Source organism: Otolemur garnettii, unplaced genomic scaffold, assembly GCF_000181295.1.
Source record: "Otolemur garnettii isolate 467f Iridium unplaced genomic scaffold, OtoGar3 scaffold00197, whole genome shotgun sequence".
NCBI classification, from domain to species: Eukaryota; Metazoa; Chordata; class Mammalia; order Primates; family Galagidae; genus Otolemur; species Otolemur garnettii.
Window position 1 is genome coordinate 2,015,640 of NW_003852592.1, and position 25,084 is coordinate 2,040,723.

At 41.8% G+C, this 25,084-nt stretch overlaps 3 protein-coding genes across 3 annotated transcripts; 1 reads left to right on the top strand and 2 right to left on the bottom strand.

Annotated features, from left to right (window-relative positions):
• Window positions 1-8,777: 8,777 nt before the first annotated feature.
• LOC100954152 (vomeronasal type-1 receptor 3-like) lies at window positions 8,778-9,716 on the bottom strand. Its single transcript, XM_003801096.1, has one exon. The coding sequence runs from the start codon at window positions 9,714-9,716 to the stop codon at window positions 8,778-8,780; it is 939 nt and encodes a 312-aa protein (XP_003801144.1).
• Window positions 9,717-9,904: 188 nt separating this feature from the next.
• Window positions 9,905-12,239, top strand: LOC100954467 (SRR1-like protein). Its single transcript, XM_003801097.2, has 3 exons — window positions 9,905-9,923; window positions 10,613-11,337; window positions 12,027-12,239. Exons 1-3 carry the CDS (start codon window positions 9,905-9,907, stop codon window positions 12,237-12,239), a joined length of 957 nt encoding a protein of 318 aa, XP_003801145.1.
• A 6,700-nt stretch (window positions 12,240-18,939) lies between these two features.
• LOC100954776 (protein FRG2-like-1) lies at window positions 18,940-20,439 on the bottom strand. Its single transcript, XM_003801098.1, has 4 exons — window positions 20,259-20,439; window positions 19,984-20,058; window positions 19,678-19,755; window positions 18,940-19,385 (listed from the first exon to the last, which is right to left on the bottom strand). The coding sequence occupies exons 1-4, from the start codon at window positions 20,437-20,439 to the stop codon at window positions 18,940-18,942; spliced, it is 780 nt and encodes a 259-aa protein (XP_003801146.1).
• Between the last annotated feature and the right edge of the window lie 4,645 nt (window positions 20,440-25,084).

Here is a 25,084-nt window from a genome sequence, read left to right on the forward strand (position 1 = left end):
TTTTCTGAAACTCACACCTGCATAGTGTGGTTTTAATCTGCTTAGAAAATAGTTCATCTATCTACATGTATAGTTATAAAACACAGAAACATGTGCATATGTGTATGGTTTCACAGATAATGTATTTGTAAGAACTGCATAGTAATGAGTTTTATATTACATATTCCTTATTTTAAAGTTATTTCACCTTTTTTCAGTTGGTCAGTAATAGGCACTAATTCTGTCAGCAGGCATGATTTACGAGGAAAGGCTGTAATGTAATAAAGTTGGTGCCACAACTAAAGGCTACTGTTACATTTTAAATTGCCCTGGTATGTTATTCCACGGCTCAGTGGTCCATAACCAATCCAAAGACAATTATTCTAACATTTGTAAAGTTTTATTCTCTTTATGATTCTGATAAGTTACATTTTCAGGTACGTAAAGGTTCAAAGTAAAGGATGAAAAAATACACACCATAGGAACTTTATACAAAAGAAAGCAAATAGATTTTAACAGCATTAGTAGAGATAAAAGAATATATCATAATGCAAAAAAGTGAATCTAATAGGAAACTGTAGTAATTTAAAAATTATATTATGCCTTTTAATATAACTTCAATAAATATAAAGCAAATATCGGTAGAACCAAAAATGTGAACTAGAAATATCATCATTTACAGTGAAGAACTTGAGCAAAAACATTGACAAAAATGGTCTACTTGATTTATAGAACACCAAATTAAACAACCACTCCAAAATATACATTTTAGGAAACATGAAAGATTTACTGACACATGCCATATGCCTGTGTATAAAACAAGTCTAACTGATTCCTCATGACTAAAATTTCTCAGATTACATTCTCTAACTAAATTGAAGATAAATATATCATAAAATTATAAAAACTCAAATATTTGAAATGAGCAATACATTTCTAAATATGTGGATCACAGAGCTTTTGATGAAAATTTGAATTTATTTTGAACTGTACACTGTAAAAATACTGCTAAAAAATGTGATGTGGGCTCAGTGTCCATAGCTCTTAGGGCCCCAGCCACATATACCGGGGCCAGTGGGTTCAAACCTGGCCCACGCCTGGCAGAACAACAATGACAACTACAACAACAACAACAACAAAAATAGCCAGGCTTTGTGGCAGGCACCTGTAGTCCTAGCTACTTGGGAGGCTGAGGCAAGAGAATAGCTTAAGCCCAAGAGTTTGAGCAAATACCCACATTGAGGTTACTGTGAGCTGTGACACCATAGCGCTCTACCAAGGGTGATGTAGTGAGACTCTGTCTCAAATAAAAAAATGTGATGTAGCAAGGCCTTGCTGAAAGGGAATCTGAGCCATTTGAAGACATTAAGGGAAAATTTTAAAATAGCCTAATAATATGTTTACAATAATTGAGTATAGGAAGTAATTTAGAAAAAAGGAAAAATTAATAAAAGCAATAATATTAAGAATAAATAAAGCCAAAGTTATTGATTTGAGAAAATTAATAAAATTAATTAACTTCTTAGACTATGCTCAAAGTAGAAAAAAAATTGAGGGCAGACATTAGCAATATCAGGAATGAAAAGGAACATTCTCACATTTACTACAAAAATTAAGAAATTCCGAGGAGTGCCTATGGCTCAAAGGAGTAGGGTGCTGGCCCCATATGCCGGAGGTGGCGAGTTCAAACCCAGCCCCGGCCAAAAATTGCAAAAAAAAAAATTAAGAAATTCAGGTGAAATAGAAATACATTATAAAAAGACACTATCCAAAACTGACCTAAGAAAAATACATGCTATACATTTTTAATGCTAGAAATTGGTAACATAAAGCAATAGTTTAAAAAGCAATCATAATCCTAATTTAAAAAGGGTTTCCTAGAGGACATCTTAGGTCTGGACAGCATCCTAACTGCAATCGAGCAGATACAAAGACGTCACTTCAGTCCTAAACGCCCACATTCTTTCCTGAGGCCGGCAGAAATTGATAACAAAATATGCCAAAGGTTACTCAGCCTGAAAAAGAAAATCCTGTTATGTGCTGTAACATAATAAAACTTGAGAACATTATATTATGTGAAGTAAGCCAGTCACAAAAAATACAAATACTACATTATTCTGGTTATATGAGGCATCTGAAATATTCAAAGTATTTGATTAAATTTAATACAATATTCTGGTTTATAAGCAAAAACACACAGGACACACATATTTTTAAGTACTAAGATTTGAAGTTTCTTATTGTGAAGGGCATTAGCAAAATATGTACAACATTCAACATAGTTAATATTAAATTTTATAGTCTTTCTTCGTAATATTGTGAATATCCGTTCATATTGTTTCGACACCATCCAGGTTAATACAAAAGATGTAAAGTCGCCACCTTTTTTTTTTTTTTTTCTTTTTTGCAGTTTTTGGCCAGGGCTGGGTTTGAACCCACTACCTCCAGCATATGGGGCTGGTGCCCTACTCCTTTGAGCCACAGGTGCCACCCTGTCTCCACCTTTCTTATGGCTGAATAGTATTCCGTGGAATACAGATACCACAGCTTGTTAATCCACTGCTGGGTTGGTGGACACCTAAGTTGTGTCCACATCTTGGTGATTGTAAATTGAGCGGCAATAAACAGTCTAGTGCAAATGTCCTTATGATAAAATGATTTATTTTCTGCTGGGTAGATGCCTAATAATGGAATTATGGGATCAAATGGGAGGTCTAATTTGAGTTCTTTGAGGATTCTCCGTACTTCTTTCCAAAGAGGCTGTATTAGTTTGCCTTCCCACCAGCTGTGTAAGGGTGTTCCCCTCTCTCCACATCCAGGCCAGCACCTGCAGCTTTGGGACTTGGTGATGTGGGCCATTCTCACTGGGGTTGGGTGATATCTCAGTGGTTTTAATTTGCATTTCTCTGACGATGAGGGACAATGAGCATTTCTTCATATGTTTGTTAGACATTCCTCTCTCCCTCTCTCTCTCTCTCTCTCTCTCTCTCCCCCTCTTGCCTTATGGAGTCTCTACACACACCTGTTCCACTCTGCTTCCTACCATGGTGGCAGCTGCATGAGAGCCTTCCCAGAAGCAGAACAGACGCCAGCACCACGCTCCTTGTATTAATACTTCCCATCCTACAGAATCTCGAGAATCGGGCGGCGCCTGTGGCTCAAAAGGGTAGGGCACCGGTCCCATATGCCAGAGGTGGTGGGTTCAAACCCAGCCTGGGCCAAAAAACCGCAAATAAATAAATAAAATATTTTTAAAAAATAATAAATAAATAGCAAAAGGTTGCCAATGATCTACATGCCCGTGAAAATGGGATCCATAAGACAAATTATGGAATATCCACATGAAACGATACTGTGTTGTTGCATAAAAAAAAAAAAAAGAATCATGAGAATCTTTTCTATATATAGATTACGCAGTCTCAGGTTCTATTAGAGCAACAGAAAGGACTAAGACAGGGCACTTTCTTCCACCTGCTCAACTCTCCAGCCAGCCTGGGCCTTTCAAAGCACGGGGGCTCAGTCCCACCCAGTCTATGGCTGTGGCCCAGCCGCTCAGTGGTCAGGCAGCAGCCTTTGTGACAGCCTGAACTTGGGGATGCCATTGGTGCCTACTCGGCCACGATCATTTCTGTGCCTAGAATTGTGCATGATCATTCTAACGACTCAACCCACTTTTTGAGGAAGCTCTAACTTTGAACTTGACTTTTTATTGTAGAGAGAGATGTGTCTATTATCATTGGGAAATCCTGCCCTAGCCAAAGAACACTACTCCGGGTAATCTGACTCTAACCTGTACTGTCTTCAAGTGTTTCTACAAAGCTTTGTTTCAGGTTCCTAGTTGAAATGCACAACATCTTGTCCAGTAGACAGTAGAGGGCCGACTACTCGTACTCTCACTGCAGTGGTGTGAGTGCTTTCTCCATTTACAGATTCATGTAAGTATTCCTGATTAATATTCCTCTGGCTCTTCCTTGGATTCTTTTTTATCCTTGGTATTATTTCTATTGCTCCTTCATAAGTTAAATAAAATAATACATGACTTTATTTTTTAAAAAATTCTCTCTTAGATGTTCTTTAGGTCACACTGATATGCCCAATTGATTCACCTTCCAAAACCAGGTAAAATTTTATGACAGAGAGTTGCACCAAATGCCCAGGTGAAGCTTGACTGTGTCTTTTCTTAGCCCCCTAACTGACTCCAAAGCACCAACAGAACTTTGTTGACGCTCCCTTTTTTTTTTTTTTTGCAGTTTTTGGCCAGGGCTGGGTTTGAACCCAGCACCTCTGACATATGGGGCCGGCACCCTACTCCTTTGAGCCACAGGCGCCGCCCCTGACACTCTCTTTTTTCTCATTTCAGTTCTTCCTTCCTCTTAATTTATCATTTCTGTGTTTTTGCTACATGGACCGCCATGAAGATAGTCTCCTTTATTGGGACTCTAACTTGGAGTTTATTTCTCAAGTTCTTTTTGCTGAGATAAAATTTGTATGACATAAAAATGAACAGATTCACCACTTTTAAGATTACAACTTAGTATTTCCCAGTGTATTCACAATGTTTTACTGTCACCACCACTAGGTAGTTCCACAACAGCACAATCGCCCATGGAAAGAAACCCCCACATCATTCACTAGCGACTTCCTACTCACCTCCCAGCCCGGGACAGCAAGTAATCTGCTTTTGGCTTCTATGGATTTCCTTATTCTGGGCATTTTGTAACATAGATTCATAAAGGACATAGCCCTCCATGTCTGGCTTTTTGCATTGAGCGTAATGTCTTCGACATCCATCCATGTCGTCCCCATGTCAGCGCTTCGTTCCTTTTCCTGGCTGGAGAAGGCCTCCCGGTGTGCATGGCCCAGGTGAGTTGAGTCCTTCACTGATGGATATTCGGATTGATGGGCATTTGCATTGATGGGTGTTTGGATTGACAGGCGTTTGCATTGATGGGCATTTGGATTGACAGGCATTTGGATTGATGGGCATTTGGATTGACAGAGGGCGTTTGGATTGATGGGTGTTTGGATTGACGAGCATTGAGACTGACAGGCAGTTGGATTGATGGGCATTTGGATTGATGGGCATTGGATTGATGAGTATTTGGATTGACGGGCATTTGGATTGATGGGCATTTGGATTGACAGGCAGTTGGATTGATGAGTATTTGGATTGACAGGCATTTGGATTGACAGGCAGTTGGATTGACAGGCATCTGGATTGATGAGTATTTGGATTGACAGGCATTTGGATTGACAGGCAGTTGGATTGATGAGTATTTGGATTGACAGGCATTTGGATTCGCGGGCTTTTAGATTGACAGGCAGTTGGATTGACAGGCATTTGGATTGCTAAAGCAAATGATGCTTCTGTGAACATCAATATGCTAATACAAGTTTTTGTAGGAACATGTTTTCATTTCTGTTTATACCAACGGTTCTCAACCTGTGGGTCGCAACCCCTTTGGGGGTCGGATGACCCTTTCACAGGGGTCCCCTAAATACATCTTGCATATCAGATATTTACACTACAATTCATAACAGTAGCAAAATTATAGTTATGAAGTAGCAATGAAAATAATTTTATGGGCTCGGCGCCTATAGCTCAACCGGCTAAGGCGCCAGCCACGTACACCTAAGGTGGCAGGTTCGAATCCCCAGCCCGGACCTGCCAAACAACAATGACGGCTGCAACCAAAAAATAGCCGGGCGTTGTGGCGGGCGCCTGTGGTCCCAGCTACTTGGGAGGCTGAGGCAGGAGACTCGCTTGAGCCCAGGAGTTGGAGGTTGCTGTGAGCTATAATGCCATAGCACTCTACCCAGGGGGACAGCTTGAGGCTCTGTCTCAAAAAAAAAAAAAAAAAAAAAAAAGAAAATAATTTTATGGTTGGGGTCACTACAACATGAGGAACTGTATTAAAGGGTCGCAGCATTAGGAAGGTGGAGAACCCCTGGTTTGTACTCAGGCGTGTAGCTGCTGGGCTGCATCATAACTCTGTGTTAATATTTGGACTGCATCACTTTGTCATCTTACCAACGCCCTGTGGGAATCTCTCCCTCCAAATCCTCACTCACACTGTTCTGTTTTCTTAACAAGACCCGTGCTAGTAGGTGTGACGTGACACCTTCTTGTGTTTCTACTTTTTATCTTACTAATAAATGAGGATGTCTCTTCATGTGTTCCTTGGATATGCAAATCATTTGTTCTTATATCGTGATGGGTTGTCAGCACTAATAATTGAAATGTTCTCTAAAAACATATTTTTCTAAGGTAATTTACTTCTGAAAAATTTTCAAGGGTAATAAATGATTTCCTCAATGAATGTAGTTGTCTCGTTTAATTTTTAACGTGTTCTGTAATATGACTTGATTCTATTATTGTTTGATCTTGCATTTCTGAAATAAACTATCTGTGGTCACTTTGTATACTTATATATTAATTTTATAAATTAATCCATAGTTTATATTGGCTTAGTTTTTAAGTTTTGGTACAATGTCTGTGATAGCTATACAAAAGCTTCTCATGGCCTTTCTGCTGATTAATAAAAGAGATTTTGGGCGGCACCTGTGGCTCAAAGGAGTAGGGCACCAGCCCCATACACCGGAGGTGGCAAGTTCAAACCCGGCCCCAGCCAAAAAAAAAAAAACCAAAAGCAAAAAAAGAGAAATTTCAAGGAGAAATACCTAAACCTTAAAAATATGGAAAAGGGTCATTTAAAACTATGAGAATTGTGGGTAGTGTTTACACATATTTAAAATCTATCTATTTTCTATTTTTATGTCAATTTGTAAAGCTTCTACTTTACAAATATCATTTTCCCCCCAGTTTTCTAATTTATTACTGTACGGTTGTTTATATTCATCTCTAGGAGTTTAAAAACTCTATCAGTTTTGATGATGCTCATTATTAATACTAGTAAGTGTGTCTTTTCACAGTTTTCTTAACATTGCACTAGCTCTGTATAGCTTATTACTAATTTCATTCATTTTTATTATCTTCCATGTAATAATTACTCTAAATTTTTTGCAGTTTTTGTCTGGGGGGCTGGGTTTGAACCCGCCACCTCCAGCATATGGAGCCAGTGTCCTATTCCTTTGAGCCATAGGTGCTGCCCAATTACTCTAAATTTTGTCACCTACATTACGCTTTCTTGTTACATGTTACTTGCCTTTAGCCTGTGTTTACTTTTACGAAGCCCAGAAGTTGGTAGCTAGCACACCTAGTGTCAGGTATCTTTTATTCTAGTAAATAAATCTTCAGTTGTCTTATTACTCCTAAATACTCATGAACCAACCACAGTAAGCAACTCTGATATGAGTGATTTCCATTGTCTTTTAGTCTAAAAATATTATTATTCATTAGTAATATTTCCTAGTTTTAGTTTTTAATATTTTAAAATCTCTTAGTAAACTATTTCAAAAATATTATAACCTAATGGATAACAAAGCTAACCTCTTTGTTTAAAGTATTTCCTATTTGTTAAAAATTTTTTTGAGATCAGGTTTGTAAAATTAATCCATATATGTACTAAAAAATGTGATATAAAGCCCAGGTTCAATATCTGGCAATTAAGTCAAGCTTCTTTGTTGTAGGGGAATTTTTGAATAATCCGTAAATTTCACCTGTATTATCTGATAATAACCACGATATGTTTAATTTTTCACTTCAGTCAAAGAATTGCCCAGTTTATTCCATATTCTGTCAAAATTCCTCGCTTGAATATTTCAAAGGAATATCCCAGCAATTATCCCTCATCAAAAATGGGACCATAACCTTCCTGCCCAGATGCCTGGTCCTCAGCTCCTCCCTGAACACAAGCTGTTCTACAACCCCACAGATTCATTTCCTAAAGGTCAGGACATGGGGTCCATCCAGCCTCTTTTCTTCACAACATTCCTTGATACAAAAGTGTGTACTTCCAAAGGGTTCCAAAACCCAGTTTCTTTTTTCTTTTCTTTTCTTTTCTTTCTTTTTTTTTTTTTTTTTTTTTTGCAGTTTTTGGCCAGGGCTGGGTTTGAACCTGCCACCTCCGGCATATGGGGCCCAGCGCCCTACTCCTTGAGCCACAGACACCACCCCAAAACCCAGTTTCTTTCCTTTGTGACTCTCACATTTCTAAGCTGTGAATTGAATCCTAACCAAGACCTCCTAACATGATTCCTGTGTTCACTTTGCCCCACTGAGGTCATTCTGTCCATTTTTACTTGAAAATATTTGAAAAATATGCTACTCTCATCTCACAAAAAAAAAAAAAAAAAATTACATATTTCAAATGACCAACTTTCTTTCAGGGATTTAGCATAAAATGACACAACCTGGTCTTTGATATCGCACAATGTCTGACCCATTATTTCCCCCATGCTCCCTCCCAGTCCACTTGCTGTGCAGTTACTGCTTCTTTTTCTCACTTCCACGATAGAATAACACACACTCTGATCCATTTCATTAAACTCAGATGCTTCTGTGCCCAGTTAATTTCAGGGAATTTTAAGTTAATAGGTTCAAAGTTACATACATAAGCTTTCTTTTTCACCAAATTATTAGAGGTCCAGTTTGAAAAGAATTCTCAGCTATAAACTTTTCCATCAGCATGTTTGATGAAGTGGAAATTACGAAAGCATTTTCTTTATAGTTAGCCTGTACCTGCTATTCTTCCCACATGATAAATCCTATGGGCAGAGACTCAGTTTAGGGTTCACACGCTGTCTTTGATGGGACTGCTCGTAGTGGTGGTTAAATCTCTGCAAGGGAAGAATAAATGGCCGCAAGTATAAATGAACCCAGAGAACCCACATAAAATTTAGAGGCATCTTGTTAGCATAGGGAATTTTTTATCCCTTCCACAGCAGGCCAAGGAGGTTTTGGATATCCTGGGGTCACGGCTCATGAGAATAAAGGGGCTGACTGTGGGAAAGCAAGCTGTGATTAGTGTAGAGATGTTCACCAGCCACATACCCGGATTGGGAAAAATAGTCAAAAAAGATGTAAAGATGGAGGAGAGAGTGTAGAAGGATACAAAGGCACTCACTAGAACGAGGATGCTTTGGGTGACTCTGGACTCAGGGGAGGACCTGGGAGAGAGGCTGGTCTTAAGGATGTGCTGCTTGTGTCTGTGCAGGAAAAAAACCATGGAGCTGCTGGCCCAGGTCATGAGCCCCAAACACAACACATCATAGCACGATGACACCACGACGTGGAGCAGCACTATACTGCTATTGCCCGTATCCACCGCAGAACAGTACCCCAAATCCTTCTCCTCTGTGTTGTTTCTGCTGTTCTGCTGGCCAGCCACGTGCTTAAGAATTATGGTGGCTGCCAGCATGTTCAGGACCCAGCACAGAATGAGGCAGGGCCCAGTGCACTGAGCTGCGTGTAGCTTCAGCTCTGCCCACCTGGAGTTTGTGGGGCTGATGGTGATAGCCTGGAAGACACTCAAGAGACAGGTGATGCTAATACACACACCCCTGCCCACTCTGTGAATATAGAAAAAAAGTTTGCACTCAAAATCGTTGAGGAAACGTTTCAAGCCAAAAATGCTCATTGTCTGTGGGACGCCTTTGGAGAGTAGGACCAAGGAGTTGGCTACAGTCAAGTGTCTGAGAATCCAGTCTGTAGACCTTAACATGCACCTGGTGTAATGAAAGGAACTGTAATGGTAAAAAAGAAAGAAATTCCCCAGGAATCCAAGTGTGGTCTGAGATAAAAAGATCATTCCTACTGCCACAAACCTGGAGGCCATTTTCATTTTCCAGGGGCTGACAATCTCATTCAGAGGGAGAGAGCGCTGCATGGAAACCTGGTCTGTTTTGTTGTGGCAGCTAAAATACACTACGGTACACTTACGGTAATTTTCAACCCAAAACTTTGTTAATAAATCCTGCTTTCCTTTCCCTTAAGAGTTTTGCTCTTATATATGAACTTGTATGCATGTATAAAGTCCCCACATGTATATTCATGTGTTATATACAACTTTTACAACAATTCTATGAAGTGTTTCATTTTTCACACTTTGCAGGTGAGAACAGAAGGTCTAAATGCCATTTCTCCTCAACACCTTGATAAGAGGCAGTGTCAGAGTTGATGATACGCTTAACCACTATGGTGTCTCAAAGCAGACATTTTTAAAAAATGATTCACATAATTTTTTAGTAGAAATAAAAGATGAGGATGATATAATTGATCAACTGCCCTATTTTTACTTACACTGGACATTATATACAACAACCGCAGAATACACATTCATTTCAAGTGCACATGTATTTTTTGCAAAACAGACTACATTCTGGGCCACAATCTCGACAAGTTTTTAGGTAATTGAAATCATAGTATGTTTTGTGATCCCTGTGGACTGAAATTTAAAAATCAATAGGAGAAACATGTTTGGGAACTAAACAATACACATCTAAATAACGCATGGATCCACACAGAAAAAATTTCTAGCTAAATGGTATTAAAAGTATGATTATATTCAAATATGTAAGATGCAATTAAAACAGTGTTTAGAGGAAAATCTACACCTTTAAATGATCTGCGTTCCTATTACAAGATGCTGAGAAAAGAGCAAATCAAAACCAACAAAAATAGGGCTCAGGCACGGATGAAGTCGGAAGCTAATAGCGGGCGCCTCGACTACAGGGCGGGAATCGTGGCAGACGGTAGCTGCGGAGGAGGCTCTGCAGCGAAGGGAGGTGGCAGCCTGGGACCCGGAGACAGAGCTCCAGGCGGACAGCGGAGTCGTCCTTCATCGTGTCCAGGAGGCTGAGGAGGACCTGCTTATCTCTGACTTCTGGAGTTCAGCACTAGACGCCATCAACAGACGTCTTACAAAACACCTGGAACAATTGAAGTCCCCTATGGGGACTCTTTCAAACGTCCTTGGAAACCTGCACCTTGACTCATCAAATGAATCAAATATGGCCCCTGGCTCCATCCCAGGAGAGAACCTGGTCACAAGACCCTGCCATTTGAAATGTGTGTGTTACGATATTGGGAACTTTGCCACCTGCATCATAGCTAGAAACCAGCGGTCATTTTTGCTTCTGTTCTTGGAAAAGTGCCAGATTCCCAGAAGTCACTGCTGGGTATATGACCCTCTGTTTAGCCAACTTGAAATTGCAGTTCTTAACACCCTGGGTGTGATTGTTCTCAGCGAGAATGACGGAGGGAAACGCAGTATTTGTGGGGAGCCCACCATCTTTTACATGCTCCACTGTGGGACTGCCTTGTACAACAACCTTTTATGGAGTAACTGGTCAGCAGATGCCCTTTCCAAGATGGTCATCATTGGGAACAGTTTCAAAGGACTTGAAGAAAGGTTGTTGGCAAGAGTTCTGCAGAAAAATTATCCCTACATTGCAAAGGTATCCATCTGAATAAAGGGGCCAAGATGGAAAGGGGTGTGAAATACTATTCTCCATTGTGAGATAGAATTCTTCATTAAAAAACCCATAGGAGGAAACTCATAGGGGCTAAGTGAAGAAAGTGACATTACTGTATTATCAGCCAGCTCTGTCTATGGGTCTGTGTTCCAAAAAGCTGTTGCATTTTAGTGCGTCTCTTAGTTTTCTCCTAATTTCTTTTATTCTCGCTATCATAGCCCATCATATCCACTGCCCTTGGGGCTTCCAATTTATTGCACAAAAGCGTATAAAATCAGGCTCGGTGCCTGAGGCTCCAGGGTTAGAGCATCAGCCACATACAACAGAGCTGTCGGGTTCAAACCCAACGTGGGCCTGCCAAACAATGACAACTACGACCAAAAAATAGCTGGGCATTGGGGCGGATGCCTGTAGTCCCAGCTACTTGGGAGGCTGAGGCTAGAGAATTGCTTAAGCCCAAGAGTTTGAGGTTGCTGTGAGCTGTGACACCACAGCACTCTACCCAGGGTGACATAGACTCTGTCTCAAAAAAAAAAGCATATGAATCAAAATATCCTTGTTTTTTTTTAAAGGATAAAGGGGTGACAAATAAAATGAAGATTCACCCCCAGAAGAGTGGGGACTTACTGTACCTATCAAGTATTTATTTACATTTGAATTTTTCTGCTCAGATTTTAAAAGGACTAGAGGAGTTTTTTCCTCAGACTTCACAGTTCACAGACATATTTAATGACACCTCTATCCACTGGTTCCCTGTACAAAAGCTAGACCAATTCCTCATGGATATTTGGGCATTTCAAGAAGAACCAGATTATCAGGACTGTGAGGGCCTTGAAATTATCAGGAATGAGAAAATGACAGCTACTGACCAGAACTTACTGTAATATGTTTGGTTTTGGCAGAGGCAGAAGCTGCCACCAGAAACTAAAGGGAAATTTGCCATGAAGGGACGGCAGAGAACTCCTTTGCAGTGGCCCAAATTTCAGAGATGAGAACGGGGAAATATATCAACTTGGCTGTCCTATTTCAAGGACAACACTCCATGTGAGGACTTGGTATAAAGATTTATGCACTTCTAAAAAAATAAAATAAAATAGGGCTCAGCACCTATAACACAGTGTTTCGTGGCCTTGACTGCAGTGGTTTCCGCAAGTTCAGTTCATAACTCAGTAATTATCTCCTCTTTTTTGCATGAATGTTGTGCTGGCTCGGTTTCTAGCCTTAAAAATCCCTTTTTCTGATACATCTCCCGTTACACATACTTCCCTGCAGACCAAAATATAAAGCACTCACCGGACTTTCTTCTGCTGCTGTTGGGCTCAGGGATTACCATAGGATCAGGACAGGCGGCAGGCGTTTGGGTGAGGGGCAGCCAGGTCTGAGATATGTGTTTGTGACCCTGTGACCTCACCTCCCCACAGAACTGCAATTACCTCTTCCTCTGTAACAACAGTGGCAGTCCACACCTGGGGAGCTAATGATATTTTGAAAAACTTTGTCCCAGTTGCCAATTACCAATTAGTTGCTCAACTTTCTAGTGAGCATCTCCAGAGACACCAGAGTGTTTGGGAGAGGCTCTTGTTTTCCATGATCTCTGGAGGCAGACAGGGGCTCCCGTGGAGAAATCAGAAAACGAGGCAGTCCCAGACAGGAGGATTGGCAGCAAAGCCCGTGTGTCCTGCTGTAGTCTGTCCTTCCCTGAGAAGTTCCCCTGCAGAAAAGCTAACTTTCTCTTAGTCTTCAAATTCCTGAGCCAGAATATTATATAATTTTGGCTAGAGAAATTGAATCATACAAAGAACTTGAGAAGAATTTTTCAACAGGCTACAGGGCAGATTGCCTGCTTATTTGCATGGCGAGAACTTGAAGTCAAATATTGGTATGAAAAATAAATAGGGACAAATTTGTGCCAATCAGTGCAAATTAACATGCAAATGTAGATATATATATATTCTGGAACTACATACATTTTCAACATTTGCTCCCATAGAGATAGAGATTCTAAACTGTTTAGTATTATAGAAGAAAGAGAAACTTTTATCAGAGTCCTTCATACTCAGAGCCCCACAACTTTATATTATCCACACAGAAATACTACTAATGAACTAATTGATACAGTGATGCTACCTAACCATTCAAGAGTTTTAAAGTAGCCAATCTTCCCAATAGTTTTAAGGATGTGTGCGTGGTAATAGGCGAGCTCTGCCTGAATTGAGCTGCACAGAATACTGCAGACATCCAGGACATGTACATGCACATGTGAAAATTCCAAATATTAGAAGCCATTGTCAGCACTACAATCATTGTATCATGGTCCAATGACTCATGCCAAGAGGGCAAGTGATGTTCACTACTTGTAAATCCACAATTAATCACTCAGTAGAATCAATAAAAGTGTCATGTATTTAAAAATAAATTGATAAGTTAGTGTGAAATACTTCTCAAACACATGAAAAGTAGATTTGTACAAATGAAAAATGATACTATATAGTGAGAAGGTTGAGTCAAGGATCTCAAGATGGCAATGACCTTTTAATTAGTTTATAAACTGAGTTTGATTCCAGGGTAGCTACCATCTTGTTGTGTTCCAGAGACAGAAACTGTATTGCAAAGGAGAATAAACAAATACCCATGAAAAGTCTGAAAAGAAAATCAGTCACTTCCTCCATCATATATTCTAAGGGCTTGGAATGTAAAATAATGTGATGTTGATTGACGTGTAGACTGAGAGACCAACGCAATACAAAATCAAAAATGAATTAAAGCATATACGGTAATGCACCGTACAATGAATGCAGTGATGGCAAAGGAGGGGAGGGGAGCTTACTGTGTCCCACTGGAGACAGAAGCTCAAAATAAGCGCTGAGGATTTTGTCCCTGGGTGTGTTTGTTCCTGTAGCTCCGGCGTCTCCACAGGTGCATGTAGGACGTTCACTATTTGAGCAAGTGTATCTTTTCCTACGGTCAGTTGCACGAGAGTTCACCTGACTCAAAACACATTGCAGCCTATTCTCTGCGTTCACAGTATGCTTCCTGGTAGGGGTCAATCGCCTCTAACTGACCCCCTTGCTCTCTTTGGGAATCTTGGGAACAGTCACATAATGTCTCAGTAGTTTTGTTCAGGTGTGACTGCTGTTTTTCTGGGCCCTAGGCCCACAGGTGGGAAGCATCTGTAAACAGTTCAGGGAGGGAGCAACAGTATAGGCACTCTGGGAGGGGCTACCTTAAAGTGGAATACTCTTAATCTATATCCTAATTGGAAAACAAGCACAAGATGCTGTGCTCCTTCGGGAAAAAGAAATCAGGAAAAAATAAACATCGGTTATAAGAAACAAAAACACAATTGTACATTTCAAAACTACTTAGAAATGTGCATAATTGTGATGGATGTGTTACTTAGTTCAGTGAAAGCATTTCACATTGTATATCGAAGCAGTACCCTGAACCCCATAAACTCATCAATATATAAGGTTATGATTTAATAAAAAAATTAAAAAATAACAAAAACAGTTTTCTTCATAAAATATGCTATAATAAAAGCAAATAGATGGTCTATGCCTGGCCTGAAACTTTTTTCTTTTTTTGACAGGGACTGGGTTTGAACCTGCCACCTCCATAAGGGGACCAGACGTCCCGCTTTTGGCGGAACAGTCCCGTTTTTTAACAATTTGTCCTGTGTCCTGTAGCAATTTTAAAAAGTCCTAATTTTTGGAAAGAATGCATGACAAGTAGGGAACAGCGGGAGAATGGGAAGGGAATATACAGCTGCTGAAAAGGTTAAGGTAACTCCATTTGGGAATGAAGAGGTTAATGGAACTTCATTTGGAAATGAAAAGGCTAATGTAAACTCCCTACTCCCCTCCTGGGCAAGGTCTCAGAAGGAGATGGCTCCCTCCCTTGCTTCTAGGCAAGGACAATTAGCTCAGAAGGAGCCAGACTGTCTGGAACAAACAAGTAGCCCCCTCCTCTCTAGAGTAAGGTGACCAGACATCCCGCTTTTGGCCAGACAGTCCCGATTTTTAACAATTTGTCCTGCGGCATTTTAAAAAGCCCCGATTTTTGGAAAGAATGCACAACAAGCTAGGGAACATGGGAGAACAGGAAGGGAATATATGGTTTTGGGCTGCCATGTGGCTATTTCACTAGGATATGTGTTTTATATTATTTTTGTTAATTTTATAATGTTAAACTTTAATAATAACAAATAATTGTTGAGAACTGACTATCGAGAACTGCTTATCAAAGTTTGCATTGTTGTCAGGCTCCACCCCCCAGGTCCCACTCCCCCTGCCCCATGGTGTCCTGCTTTACCAATGTTAAAATCTGGTCACCTTACACCTCCAGCATATGAGGCCAGCGCCCTACCCTTTTTGAGCCACAGGTGCTGCCCCAAACTTTTTATTAAGGGAAACATTTTCTCCACGGTAGAGATAGACTTTCTGGCTAACCTCAAGAGACGCACACACACCCAAAAGCCAGTGAGAGGTAGAGCCCAGGAAGGCTGGAAGCTCCAATATCCTTGGCATAAACTGGGAAATCTTGGTGGGAGTGACACACACCCTGTTTGCTTCAGATATTGTTACTGTTTTCTTTTTTTAATTTCATAATTTGGAGAAAGTGTTATATGTTTCTCTGACTGTCCTATCTGTGATCAGATATCTGGTGCCAGAGGTAACTTGTTGTCAGAGTGTGGCCATCATCATCTTCTATTGTTCAACATAGCAGGGAGTCCTATAGTCTAAGAAGTGTTCTTGGCTCAGCACCTATGGCTCAAGTGGCTAAGGCACAAGCCACATACACCTAAGGTGGCGGGTTCAAATCCAGTTCAGGCTCCACCAGACAACAATGATGGCTGCAACCAAAAAATAGCCAGGTGTTGTGGCAGGCACCTGTGGTCCCAGCTACTTGGGAGGCAGAGGCTGGAGACTTGCTTGAGCCCAGGAGTTGGAGGTTATTGTGAGTTGTGATGCCACAGCACTCTACCCAGGGGGACAGCTTGAGGCTCTGTCTCAAAAAAAAAGAAAAAGAAGTGTTCTTATCTGACATAAGAAATCATAGAAAAAGTAAACAAATAAAGAGATATACCATGCTCATGGATAGGAAGACTCAGTGTTACCAAGACGTCAGTTCGTCCCAATTTTATCTATATGTTCAATATAATTCCAATAAAAAATGTATCAACTTATCTTTCTGGATATTGAAAAAGTGATTCTCAAGTTCATACTTAGAGGGAAAAGGCATAGAATTCTTAACGTAATATTATTGAAGAACTAAATTAGACCACTGAGACACTACTTAGCTACACAAGCTACAGTGTTAACAGTGTGGTATTGGTGAAGGAATAGACAAATCAACCAAAGGAACAGATGCAGAACCCAGAGGTAGGAAGACATGCATATAGTCAGTACATTTTTGACAAACCAGCAAAGGCAATAAGATGCTGCAAAAAGTAGTCTTTTCAAAAAGTGATACTAGAACAACTAGACATGCCATACAAAAATACAAATCATAGACATTATATGCTCCCAAAATTTAACACAAAATAGATCAAAGTCCTAAATGTAAAAAAATATGTTTCTTTGAAAATAAAACATTGCAATGGAGATATGCATAAACTATGTAAATATTCAGAGAGATTAAAAAAAGGACAAAGATTTTTAAAGAAAAAATGAGGAATATTACACAACTATTTTGAAATTATATCCTTGGATACAAAGATCAATAACAAAGATGACACTGAACAGGCAGTTGCTAGGTAAATGTCCTTGTAGAAACATTTTCTTTGTGTGTAAAGGTTTGACGGCCTTTGTGCAACGTTGTGGTATTTGCAGGCTTTTATTATAGTTTTTGTTATCAGGAATACAAGCATGAGAACCCTCTCTTCTCGGCCATCCTCACCTCTATTTGTCAGAGTTTTCTTTTTCTCTTTTTTTCCTTTTTTCCTGAGACAGAGTCTCACTCTGTTACACTGAGTGAAGTGACACCATCATATCCCACTGCCACCTCAAATTCCTGAGCTTATGCAATCCTCCTGCCTCAGCCTCTTGAGTTGCTGAGCCCACAAGGGCATGGCACAATACCTACCTATTTTTCCATTTTTAATAGACACAGGGTCTTGCTTTTGCTCAGGCTGGTCTCAAACTCCCGAGCTCAAGCAATCCTTCTGCCTTGGCTTCCCAGAGTTCTAGGAAGATGGGTGTGAGCCACTATGCCTAGCCTATCAGAGTTTAATTTATTTTTTCTTTTTTAAAATTTCAGAATATCACAGAGGTACACATGTTCTGGTTCCGTAATTTGCTTTTGTACATTTTAAGTGAAAGTTAAGTAAGTGTGGGTGGAGGGAAAGACATAGAATTCTTAACATAATGTTATTGAAGAACAAACTTAGACCATTGATACACTAAGTGTGCGTTGTTCCCGTTGAGGCGTAAATCAACCAGTCGTCCCCCCCCCCCCCGCTTGATTTCCATAGAGTTTTTGTCTGCTCATGGATGCTCCAAGCCTGCCTGGTCTCTGTTGCAATTTACTTTAACAATCTTTATGAAGTTTCCTTTCCTGCCCCACCTGTAATTTGTAAATTACGGTTTACACGCATATGTTTTGAAGGCACATCCTGGTTTCAAACTGATTTGGAGCATATTATTGTTAAATCAGCCTCATTTACTAAATGTTAATGTGCCATCTCTAAGTACAAGAGCTGTGAGTTCTTAGGAGGTCTCAGTGGAGAGGAAGCAGACGCCAAGAGAAAACCCCCAGGTAGCCTACACAGGCAATGCACACAAATTCCCAAATGAACGAAGCACAATTAACTAAAATTTAAAAAACTCAAAAACCATTGAGGTTCATCTCATTTCTATGCGGTGTAGAAATTATAAGACAAGACACCCAAACAAATACTCAAATTCTTTTATTTATCCTACATAAAAAGTAAGTACATTTATATGATGAATTATTGATGATCTTACTCTAAAATACAATAGAAAACATATGAAAAATATAAAAATATGTAAAGAATGAATACCTTCGCGAGATTTAATATTCCATAATAAGGTCTACTAAATTACATAACATAAAAGAGTTTTGAAAAGCAACTTATATGAGCCAAGCGAGGGATAAATATAAATACGCTGCCTTAGATTTCATATAAAGAAAACAAAAAGCAATCACCGATGGCGTGGTGATTTCAACATGATCTCATTAATTGAGAAAATGTCCACATTTCCCCATAAAGAAAGCTGCAAAAGGTCGTGGATACCCGCGCGACTTGAGCTGGGAGAGCGAAGATCTCTAACCCTTTCCAGAATTAAAGGGGAGGTATCAGTATGTGTACGCGTTGCTGTCCTGTGTTTAAGCACATGGTTTATTGTTCCAGTTCCTTTATTAGGCCTTCTCTAGGACCCGTCTATTAACACCACGTGTCCGAAATCCTTGGTGCTGCTTCTCCGGACGACTCTGCGGGGTGGTGGTGTTCATTCCGAGCTGCGTTCTCTGGGGAGTAGGGAAGGCAGGTCCTGCCTCCTCTGATCCGCTGACAAGCTTAGTTACCTCGCGTCTAAGGAGGGTCAACGTGAGCCTGTCTCTCTCCTAGGAGGAGCTGTGGGCTTCTCCATCCCGGACTGAATCCCCAGGCTCAGCCCGCGCGGCTGGCACCAGCCAGGGCTCGGCAGGGAAGCCGTAGGCGGCCTGGGCGGACATGGCATAGAAGGTCTGCAGCATGGCGCACAGAGGCTCCTGGAGCTGGGCGAGCTGGGCGAGCTGCTCCGAGGTCAGGGGAGAACGTGCCTGCTGCGCCCACAGCTGGGCTAGGTCGTGATAGATGGCCTCGGACTTCGCACGCAGGGAGGTCACCAGACATTTCCGAAGTGGTGGTGTGTGGTCTCTTGGGGAGCGAGATCTGGGCGGCCTCCTGTGCCTGGTGCGGACCCTCGGGGGAGTACTGGGGGTGTCCGGCTTCTCGCTGCTGTGCACAGACGCTGAGATCCTCGGCTTCTTTCCGGAGAACGCGCTGCGCTCATCTAGGGAGCTAGTGCCTGCGGAGGAAACACACCAGTGAGGGACCCGCCAGGACAGCGTCCACCCGGCTAATTCTGGACGCGCCCCCGCACCTGCAGGCGCACCCCCACTTGTCTCTCCTTTCGCAGAAACCCTCAAACTTTAGAATGAAGCAAGGCCGTAAACCTCTTGGTTCCCAAAACCTTTCTAATGCCGAGATCTCTAAAAATCAACTTAGCCACTGAGAAAACCCCTTCCTGACCAACCCCTGCATAAGTAAAGTTACCGACTTTCTGGGAAAGAAAAGAAAAAAGAAAAAGAAAATCCAACCTGCTGTACTGTGGCCACTGTCCTTGGAACTGATTTTTCTCTTCCTGGAGTTCCTCCCACTCGAACTGGCTTCTGGTTCTGTGGATAAAATGGAATTGGAGTGAGTGCCTCCAACTACCGCCTTAGAGACTCGAGCCCACCCGGGGACACCGAGAAGCTGAGCTTGTCACCAGAACATGGCTCTTCTCCGTTCCAAGTCCAGGATCCCAGAGGCCCTGGCTGCCAAGGAGCTCCCAGGGTCCTTCCCAGGGGAGATGTGTTAATCCATCCTCTGCCCCTTCTCACCTAATAAGTGTCAAATATTACCTAACCTAGTGGTGCTATTTCTGGCTTCGGGCTTAATTTCCTTGGAATTCTCCTCACTAAGACTGGGCTCTGATTCTACGGTAAAGGGGCAGCGTATCTCTGACCTACACCTGGGGGGTCATTCTCTCAACTGAGACTGCTCAGCCAGTGTCAAGAACCAGCAGGAAGAGCCCTGTTCCATGAGATGATTGCCAGATTCTGCTGCAAGCCGTTTCTACTCCCCAGTTGCAAAACGAAACCCTGCCAGAGACACAGTATCCATCCCAAGGCCTTACCTCGCCTCTGAGCGTGGTTCTCACTGGAACGGGCAGAGAGCGTCTTGCCTTTTTCTTCAAAAGCTTTCTTCCCCCCATCTGAGTCTCCTTCAGCAAAGGACATCTCTTTGGAGGGGGGCTGACTGCTTTGGCGTCGACTGGAGGGACACTGAGCATCTGGCTCTTCAGTTTTCAACCCCATGTTGACGATCAAATAAAGAGTTCTTGCCTCCCACACGTCAGGCTCCGAAGCGAGTTGCTCTTCTGAACCTGCCTTTTATAAGCCCCTTGACTGGGTGTGTCTCACTCCAATTAGCCAATGAGACGCCTCCTGGTCTGGGGCGGGGCAGAGGCAGCCACTCAGGCTGGAATGAGGGTGGGGCAGGACTGAGTCAGGCCACCTGCCTTGTTCTCCTTCCCAGGTGGGGCAATTGCTCCAGGCAGCCCCGAAGAAAACCCCCCACACTGTCCCTTCGGAGGGTCCCTAACCTCTTCCATACTGTGGTGTTGGGACAACTGGATACCCTCAAGCCAAAGAATGAAATCGGGCCATATTTCTTACACCACACCCTAAAATGATTTTTAAAAAACCACAAAGCCTTAAATGGAAGGTACGAATTTTTAAAAATCACATAAACATGTTTTAAAACACATAAAACGTTTCCTTGAGATTGGAACTGGCAGTGATCTTTTGGATACAACCTCAAAAGTATGACAACAAAGTAAACATATACAAGTTGAACTGCATCAAACTATAAAGCTCTACACACAGAGGAAAAAAAGAAAACATGCGTCAGGAAGAGGGTAATAGATAAGGAACTTATACAAAGCAAAAGCAAAAACAGAAATGAGGATCTCATTAAAAATTAAGACACTCTGGGGCAGTGCCTGTGGCTCAAAAGGGTAGGGCACCAGTCCCATATGCCAGAGGTGGCGGATTCAAACCCAGCCCTGGCCAAAAACTGCAAAAAAGAAAAAAAAATGAAGACATTTTGAATAGATGTTTTTCTAATATAGACTTAGACAAGGCCAACAGGTATACGAAAATGTGTTGCAGATTGCCAGGCGTCAGGCAACTGCAAATCGAATTTATGTTGAGCTGTCACCTGACTAGTTGATACCTGCTAGGACAGCTAATGTTAAAAAATATATGCGTACCTGTGTGTGTGTGTGTGTGTGTGTGTGTGTGTGTAAAGGAGATAACAAGTGTCCACAAGGAAGTGAAACAGAAATCCTGTACTTATGGGTGAGTTGTAAGCAAGTATAGCCATGAAAATCAGGTTGGAAGGTCTTCAAAATTCAAAACAAACAGAACTACCACATATTCTAGCAATCCCACTCACAGCCTGAGCTGCCTGCGACTTTTATCTGTCTCTTCAAAAGCACTGCTCCCTTGTGCCACTTCTGTTCTGCTGTCTCCCCCACTTCCCAGCAAGAGAATTGTAGGGAACCCAAGTCAAAGCTCAGATGGGTGGAGAGTGCCTGTGGCAATCCGCCACACCCTGTTTGATTGGGTTTAGCAGACCCAATCTGAGCTATCCAGTTGTCCTCCGGGTCAATGGTTGATGCTTGCAGGAAAGCGCCAATGCAGAGGTGATCTTTTGTGTGAGCAAAGGCCTCTTAGGAGGAGCACTTGAATGTCCCAGGTCCTGGAAGGGCCCTTGCCGCCCCCAGGATTTGCTGGTTTACCAGCACTGCTGAGGTGGGTGGGGAGTAAGGCTGGGTAGGGTTATTTGGGAGAACCTGGTCTGGTCCAGGCTACAGTTGCAGCAAGGTTCAAAGGCCAAATTTCAGGCCCTGGGAAAAGATTCTGAGAGACAGGCCTAAGGGGTCTCAGGGATCAGAAAAGAGTGCTCATGGGAGAGTGACCACCTGTCACTCTCCTTCTGGCTCTGGGAGTGAGCTCTGCCCCTCTCTGGCTAGCTATACCCTGAGAGGCTCCCTCCAGTGTTTGTTTACAAATGGGCAACCCAACAGGCCCCCCTCACAGCAATGGCCTCAGGCTGGAACTTCACCCTGGGGCTTTCCTGTGGACAGTGGGTGCCCCACCTGCGACTTTTATCCGTCTCTTTGAAAGCACTGCTCCCTTGTGTGAGAGTGGCTCCCCTCTGCACGAGAGCACTGTGTGTGAATACACACACCCACTCTGCACACCCATTTTACAGAGACACCAACACTCAGGACCTTGGTTATGGTCACCACACGTACTTTCCAGGCTCTTCCAGAGCCCCTCTGCATGTCTGCCCTGGGGTCCATGAGGCCCCTGTGCCCTTTTGCCCTCTGTTGCTCTGGGGGGGTTGTTTGTTTAACTTGAGCTGTTGATACTTGCAGCTGTAGCCCTGTACAATAGTCTTCCAAAATTAAATACAAACTATGTGGCCACGTGTTTAAAAAAAAAAAAGAATTTGGGAATTAATTAACAGAGAATGTGAGTTTGAGCAGCAGCAGCAAGTCTCCAGAAAGCAGTGACCCCAGCAAGAGACACCCATGCATCACTAACCCTTATCTGTCACCTCTCAGTCTCCCTCTCCACCCCCTCCAAGGGAGCCCCATCTGCCTGTAGGGACTGGAAAAGGACAGCCTCTCCCAAACATCATCCCCTCTCTGGAGATACTCACTAAGAAGTTGAGATTGTTTTTAGAAATGATAATAGGGGCAAAGTCTGTCAAAAGCAGGAACTCCCCTAATGTGTACTGTCATTGCTGCTACACGGGAAATGATAATTGCAGCTCTGCGGGGAGGTGAGGTCACAGGATCACCAACCCATATCCCAGACCTGGCTGCCCCTGCACACACTCCCCGGCTGTCCCCATGTCACCCTGAGCCCGCGACACCAGCAGCAGGAGGAAGTCAGGTGAGCATTTTACCTTTTGGTCTACAGGGATAGATAGTCTGACAAACAAGGAGCTCCATCAGGAGACTGTTCTCATCTGAAAAAGGATTCTTCTGGTCTCCATGAGCCAGCGCCAAAGCCAGCCTGGGAATGGAAAACAATCACTCAGTAACAGGCTGAACTGAGGAGAAGAAATGCAGATTCAAAACTACAAAGCAATCCTTACCTGCTTCTAATTTATTTTAATGTCATCCTCCCTGTATAAAGCCAACTCTGTTCTTTGGGTTTTTTTTAAAGTTCTCTGCTGTGCTTTGAAACTTAATCTGCTGGCTATTCTGTCTTCACTAAAAGAGTCAAAGATCTTTCCAAGATTTGTAGAGATGTTTCTACAACACCTTAATGCCTGAGTTAATATATAATATGTAGCTGATTGGTTTGCATTATGGCTAGAAACAGATAACACAGGCCTTCTACCTACTGTGGGCATATGCTGTACTTAACAGAGGCAGTGATTTTTTTTTGGCCGGGGCTGGATTTGAACCCACCACCTCCGATATATGCGGCCTGCACCCTACTTCTTTGAGCCACAGGGCCGCCCGAGACAGTGCTTTTGTGGTAACTAAAACATCTGGCATCTTCGGATTATGTTTAGATTGTGTTTCTTCTTGCAGTCAGAGAAGGCACATTCAAGGAAATTTGATACACGAGATTTTTATAGTAGGAAAAAAATCACGGAGTTTGGCAGTTTTTAGAATTGCATTGTGGTGTGATACTTTCAGTGGTTTCAATAAATGTTCTAATGTCATTCCCACACTCAGTAACCACCTTAGTACTACTTTAAATGATTTGATGCACAAGTTTTCCTACTAGGCTCCTTTTCTGAATCATGGACTTATGTCATAATATATTTAAATGGTCTAACATTTAAAATTTTTTATTTAATGCTTCTGCACTCAGACTACATTTTGTCTATAGGTTAGTGGTAATTTAGTTTCTTTTCTGGAATATTTTATCTTATGCTTCTGTCCCCTTGCTCAACACAGAGGCATTCCACCTTGCGATCCTTCTTAGTTCAGTTGAAAAAAGAGTCTCCTCTCTTCATTTTAACATGGAATCATTTGAGCTTTCCTTTAATTTGTTCTTACATAATTACTCTCTTAGAATCGTGCTAAAATCAAGGCATCTATCTTCTACTTTGATTTATAAATCTTTATAGGTGATATTTGCCAATAAATTAATGAGATTTAAGCAATTACTGTCACAATCACAATTTTTAAGAAAAATACAATCATTTTTTAAGAAACTCACAAAAATACATGGACATTCAGAAAAACATAAGTGTGCATAAAGTTTGGACATGTGGTGATGAACACATCATCAGCTCCTGGCTCTTCCTCTAACAAATAAATAGGGGACTTTGGAAATGTTATTCAGTCTTCTTGTGCCTAAGTTCTCACCTGTAAAATAAGAATAATAAAGTGCTTACTTCATGGAATTGTTGCAAAAATATGTAAAACTCTAATATTCTTACAAAGATAATATAATTCTTCCAGATGTTTTTACCTGTATAACATTTACAGAAAAGACAATTAGTTTTAATAAGAAATTAATGGGTCGGAGGTGGCTCCCGTAGCTCAGTGGGTAGGGTGCCAGCCACATACACCCAGGCTGGAGGGTTCGAACTCCACCGGGACCAGCAAACCAACAATGACAACTGCAACAACAACAACAAAATAGCCGGGCATTGTGGTAGGCGCCTGTAGTCCCAGCTTCTCTGAGGCAAGAGAATCGCTCAAGCCCAAAAGTTTGAGGTTGCTGTGAACTGTGACACCTCAGCACTCTACTGAGGGTGACATAGACTCTGTCTCAAAAAAAAGAAAAGAAATTAATGGGTTGAGAACAGCAGTAAATGGACAACTGTTGACTCTACTTTCAGTGATAAAGCAGACCACATGTTTCCATGAAGGATTCTTACACTCTCAAAAGGAGTATCAGTCACGTGAAAAGTTAACAA